Source organism: Polyodon spathula, chromosome 21, assembly GCF_017654505.1.
Source record: "Polyodon spathula isolate WHYD16114869_AA chromosome 21, ASM1765450v1, whole genome shotgun sequence".
Lineage (NCBI taxonomy): Eukaryota > Metazoa > Chordata > Actinopteri > Acipenseriformes > Polyodontidae > Polyodon > Polyodon spathula.
The window spans coordinates 25609704-25615754 of record NC_054554.1 but is presented as its reverse complement, the minus strand read 5'-3'; the positions used below and the strand labels follow the sequence as shown (position 1 = coordinate 25615754).

The 6051-nt window shown below is 39.2% G+C and overlaps 1 protein-coding gene across 1 annotated transcript; it reads right to left on the bottom strand.

Moving 5' to 3' along the window:
* Window positions 1-370: 370 nt before the first annotated feature.
* Window positions 371-4945, bottom strand: LOC121296009 (actin-related protein 2/3 complex subunit 1A-A-like). Its single transcript, XM_041221137.1, has 10 exons — window positions 4839-4945; window positions 4321-4430; window positions 3629-3733; window positions 3056-3278; window positions 2776-2883; window positions 2187-2393; window positions 1915-1990; window positions 1627-1820; window positions 982-1072; window positions 371-518 (listed from the first exon to the last, which is right to left on the bottom strand). The coding sequence occupies exons 2-10, from the start codon at window positions 4382-4384 to the stop codon at window positions 513-515; spliced, it is 1074 nt and encodes a 357-aa protein (XP_041077071.1). The 5' UTR covers window positions 4385-4430; window positions 4839-4945; the 3' UTR covers window positions 371-512.
* Window positions 4946-6051: the final 1106 nt, after the last annotated feature.

Genomic DNA, 6051 nt, shown 5'->3' with positions numbered 1-6051 from the left:
ATGCAAGGTAAACAGCTTAGCTGTACTGCACGTTAGTCAGGGAACTTTCATAAATGTGTAGCAAGTTTTCGGAGGATCTAGGTGTTTGTTTTTGATTATTTTGTTGTTTAAAATAAGTGTGCAAATAAAGCACCGAAAAATAAAGCTCAGTTTCTGGGTTATTTTTTTATAGGGGCACAAACCCGAAATAAGACCAACTTGGTCACAAGTGTTTAATGTAGTACAGTACATGTGCACATACGTTATGGCTTTTGTGGCTGGTAACTTACTGTTTTCCACTTATGGGGCAAAAGATACAACCTGTGTTTGTGACTTTGTAATTGCTTGACTTTAACGAACAAACAGACTCTTTAAATAGTGTAAATGGATATCACAGTTAAAAAAAAAAACTTTAATTAAAAAAAAAGGCATTTGTAATGTTTGACATGTCTGTAACACATTCAGGAAGAATTCAACACCAAAGAGTAAACCAATCCTTTCTGAAGGTTCAAGTCTTCTTGTTGTTTTTGCTTTTAATGCTGGAAGAAAAAAAAAAAAGGTCATAAATAAAAAGGGGTCGTAATAAAAACCCCTACCACCTGATCTTCAGTGGTAAAACAACAGTTCTGCCATGGTGGCACAAAACAGCTAGAATGGAATATAACATACCAGTGGTACAAACCTATATGCTGGTAATCTCTTACAGTACTGTGTGGTCATACCAGTACCAGATTGAAAATCTACCAGAATTTAATGAAGGCTTTTTATTAGTAGGACATCTGGTGATGTATTCACAGAAAAGTATTTTACCTGAAAGTTTTACTAAAGCATTTACACAAGTTTGCCCTTTTGCTGAACTAGTTTTTAGCCAAATTATTTGTGTATCATAAGCCTGCACAGTGACCTTGTTCTTTGACTCCCTTTTTTATATAACAAATAATACAATACAGTAATTTGTCCACCAACAAAGAAAGTGTTCCATATTAATATCATTAAATGTACCTTGAAATCCCAGATGACCATGTCTCCATCTAGCCCAACACTGCTGAACTTGGTCACCTTCGATCGATCCCCTTCAACAATGCACAGCTGACTAAAATGGAGAAAAAAAAAGAAAAACAAAAAGAAAATTAGCAATGCTACTGTACTACAGTATTTTATTAAGACACTGGTGTTGTGCTGGTGGTAAAACTATTTTCATATTATTACCTCATTATTGCCGATTTCCTTTTTTTTTTTATTTCACACATTTTTGTACATGTGTTTGCACTATGGTTTTTTTTTTTTTTTTTTTTTTTTTTTTTTTTTTTTTTTGCACTGTGCACTGATGTCCTGTTCATTGTCAGTCTGGTAATAAATGTATATGCTTCAGTAAGTCCTGTATTTATTTTAGCCATTAGTGTGCATGTCCATTCAGATTTCTTTTTTACACGTATCCTTCCAGAAATGTCTACAGTTCACTTTAAACGTACATTTTTAATCAGCCAGGTTACAGGGCAGGACCAGGCCCCTTGGCTAAGTACTGTATACTCCTTAACTATAGCAACCATTGAGCTAATTGTTGCTTTTAGTGCTTTTAATTGATGCAACGCTGAGATCCAGTGGATCCTAGATCGTTACTTCATTACTGGCCCTCTCTCATCCCACCTGATGCTGTTCTGATGCAGAGTCTCCAGGTCTGTGTTCTCATTCTCTGTTGTTGCCTTCTTGTCCAGATTGCGGAAGTGCTGCATGGCTGACATGCTCACTTTGGAGTTCTGCTTGCGAAGGTCGATTTTACCGATGTACTTGAGGGAGTCTGGGCCCGTGTACGAGAACTGATAGGGACAGCAGTCGTGGCCCTGGGGAAAATACAAGCACATAAAAAAGGGCTTTATAATCAGTTGTTAGCCAGGTGGTGTTTTGTACAAGACTCTACAGGAAAGCCAGCCTTACCGCAGCCACAATTTCGGTCTCGTTGAGATACAGCACAGCAAGAAGAGGGAGATACTCAGTCTTCAGCTGGGTCACACTGCAAGACATTGCAAAGAACAAACATGTGCTTCAGCACTCTGCAATAGTATTCATGTAGGCATCTCCAGACATTTCTAATGCTACTGCTAAGGATCTTAAAAGCAACTGAGGTTTTCGTTGATTAGTTCAACTTCGTATTTCAGTTTTGAAAGATCTCTGCACTTGCTGTTTTCTTGTGCTATTGGCCAACTCACGTTTTTTTATTGGCAGCATCAGTGACACAGATAGTGCTGCCATGACTAACCCAGGCCAGGCTATTTCCAGATGGGGAGAAACAGACGCTGTGGACCCAACCTCCATCATCCCCCTGCTCCAGCAGCATCTCCCCGAATGGCATCTTGGAGCCCCAGGCTGTGGGCCCAGGCTTCTCCTCGATATCCTTGATGTAGCCTGAGAACACTCTAGCACAGCAGCACATAGAAAACAACCGTTAGCTGCGATTAAACAACCAGCCGGTATGTACTAATTTACAGCATTGTTGCAATAAATAACATGTTAATGCAGTACTTTGGACACATTTGTTTTTTTTAACATTCAAATTACTGTACAGCAGTACAGCCTTTATTAAAAGGTACTGTTATATTAGGATTTAAATGGTTCTTTTTTTATTTTGCACTCTGGTAAAACAAAATATTTGTCTGAATAAATAAATGTTATCCTGAAGTAATTATAAACCTTGGCAATGTCACTGCACTTCCCTCCATCATCATGGCTGTCAATCAGTTGCCTTCCACCAGTATTAATTCCCTGCTCAGAGGTGAGAGAAGCTTATGAAACCCATACCTGCACTGGAAATCCGAACTCCCGGCAGCCAGGAGAATGTTATTCGGGTGCCAGTCCAGACTCAGCACAGTCGAGCGGATTGGCTTTTTAATGTGCTTGCTCAGCCACCTGCAAACCAATGTGCAGAAGCATGACTTCAACTGAACAATAAATGATGGAAGAGTAAACCTCACAGACCATGTATGAAGTCTCCTGCCTGGATTACTGTGCATTCTCTTGCATACCGATGCCTAGAACCTCTTGCAACCCATCAGTACTGTACAAGGTTTTAGTCTCTTACCAGTCATTCTCCTTCTCAAAATAGCACACGGAGATGATCCTAGCCCCACTGCCCAGAGCAAACTTGTTCTCCAGGGGTGACCATTTGACGCAGGTGGCAGCACGGTTAATCCTCAGCAGGACCAGGGTGGGTTTCCACACCCTGTCCTTCAGGGTCCACACATAGGCGTTTCTGTCTGATGCACATGTCACAATGCGGTTCGAGATCGGGGCCCAGTCAATACCTGAGAACCAATAAAGAAAACAGCACAACCGAGAATCACACTTCATAGTTATACTTGAGGTATTCTTTTCTGCTCATCACCCAAAATGTGGCCCACTCAAGCATTAATTTAAACACTCAAAATTCATGAAAAACCCTTTTATCGACTGATTACTTTACAAACCATTAGTGCAGTTTGGTAATGAAGTGACATCTATGGTCCCAATCTAGTTGTGCAAACAAAACAAATCACACACTGTACTTGTACAGTCCCTACCCTGATAAAACTGCACCCAACACAACTTTCTTTCTTTGTTTCTTTCTTTCAGACTGTATCACGTGTATTGTTAACTAAAGCAGGGCAGCTGTTACCTGTAATGCGCCCACTGTGTTGCGTCAGTTCATGAGTCTTGGTCCATTCTTTCCCACTCTTCTGGTAAATATGGACCTCATTATTGTTGGGGCTGATAGCAATTTCTGTAAATACAATACAGCAATCTAGACTTAAAAAACAACATAATACACAACAACCTAGGCTTAAAGGTTATACACACCAATTAAAAAGAATGTTTCCTTTTTTCTTCTCCATTGCTTTTTTATGATTTGTGCAGTTCCTATAGATGTCTCAAAGTGGCTTGTCAACCTATTGGTGCTAATTCTGAAGATGGCACTGGTGATATGGCCCCTTTGAGACCATAGCAGTCTGTTACTGTATACTGTCGTAACATGCCATTTCACTAAGCTCTCCCAATGCTTGCACTACGCATTTATGCAGTTTACTATGATTTCTACAATGCATTATTAAATTGATTATGATTTTTCTGTGGTATACCACAGTAAACTCTTATGAAGGATTGTAATTAATGGCATTTAAAAGATGTTTTGAAAAAAAAAAAAAAACTCTGGAAAATAGTGCTTTTAAAAGCCTTTTCTTGGCAAGTTACAGTAATACACAAAAGCACATCTTATCGCTAACCACTCTGCTGTTTAATTGAACCTCTATTAATGCCTCCAGGTGTGGAAATGGCTGGTGGAGAAATGCTACCGGACTGGTTTGCTCTTACGAGTCCGATCTTTGTTCCAGGCGTGACAGGATACTGGATCCAAGCCGAAGCTGTACAGTGACATGTCTGAGCACAGAGGGCTGGGGACGTGTTCAAACTGGTCTCCACTCCTAGGAATGTTAACACACAGTAACATTGTAACTATTAGCACAACAACAGGCTACCAGTGATTATCCAACTTTAAACAGTCTTTTGCTTTGTCAACACTAGGAAAACAATTGTTCAAGGAAGTGATATAACATTTTAAAGCCTTTTCTTTAACTGCTGTATATGTGCATTTATCTATAAACATTCACAAGATACACTGAAGAAAATACTATATGCACTAAACCATCATTTGAAATACATACTAAAAGAATACATTTGTTCACTTCAGAAACACCAAACAAAGTAAAAACAAACAGACACTAACTCAAAGCCATGGATGCCGTACCCAAGCTTAGTTGACAAGGACTTGAAGTGACTGTAAACAACTCTTCATTTGTGCAGAAGAATATACTGGTAACCAAACTCCTTACCTTGGCAGTGTAGTTGCTGGGTGGTGTTCGTGGACTCTGGGCAGTCAACACGAATGCAGTGTGGTTTACAGGGAAGGGCTTCTTGTACAGACAGCACTGGGTGTTGGTCACAGAGAGAGAGAGAGAGAGAGAGAGAGAGAGAGAGAGAGAGAGAGAGAGAGAGAGAGAGAGAGAGAGAGAGATTGACTACATACTGCAGAGAGAGAAGTACACAGTGCCTAAGGCACCCACCTGGAATATGCATAGTTGTGTGATGTGTAGTTAGTGCAGGAGTGGGGGTTCTATGTGTCTACCAGTACACTGCTTTGATAGCGCCACAATGAAATCTCAAGTCTCCACTGTCATGTAGAACTACAGTATTCATCACTGATGCTCTGGAAGAAATTATACTACTTATTCTAATGCTTATTACCCATCATAACTTTATTGCAATTTGTGGGCACCATTCAATCGCTGAATCTTTTGCCAATTGACTTATACCACTTTCAGTAAGATTTTTGGGAGGCGTGTGTAAGTACAGTACACTTTATGGCAAATAATTAGAATGAAGGTGTAATCTGATAACTGCCCAGCAGTTGGCCATAGCTCTCTTTAATGTCCATTAAAACTCTGAGACCTTTTCAAATCTACATCCCCTCCTGCAGGTTGGAATGTTTCATTGCCACCCCACTAAAATATTTTAATGAAACCGTAGAACTCTCTTGTGAAAGAGACTTTATTTTATCTCAATAAGATTATTTCTGATAAGAAATATTGCCCAATCCAATGGAATCTAATTCAATCTAAATGTTTTATGAATATTTTAGTGTTAAGAATATTTCTACTTCACCTGGAAACTATGCCTTACATTTATCATGTCCTGTTTCCTACCTTCTGAGCTGTCTAACTTTCCTTCCATTTGTGCCCCCTTGTCTTACTATGTGTGCTAAATTTGATTTTATATGTAAAACATATAACCCCCACTTAACTATAACGCGTGGGATTAGTTTTGCCTGCCATCATAGCTTCCTAGTTAATAATCACATATACCCCAGACACCTTTTCAACTGGTTTCCCTATACTTATAATTTCCAAAATGACATCTAAAAAGTACATTAAATTGTGCTCACTGTCAGGATGTTGAATGCTTGCAAACAAACACTTAGCTTCATAGCTCAACTGAAACCAGGTATTTAATGGAAAACAAATTCATATTTGTGATTTTAAATTGCAA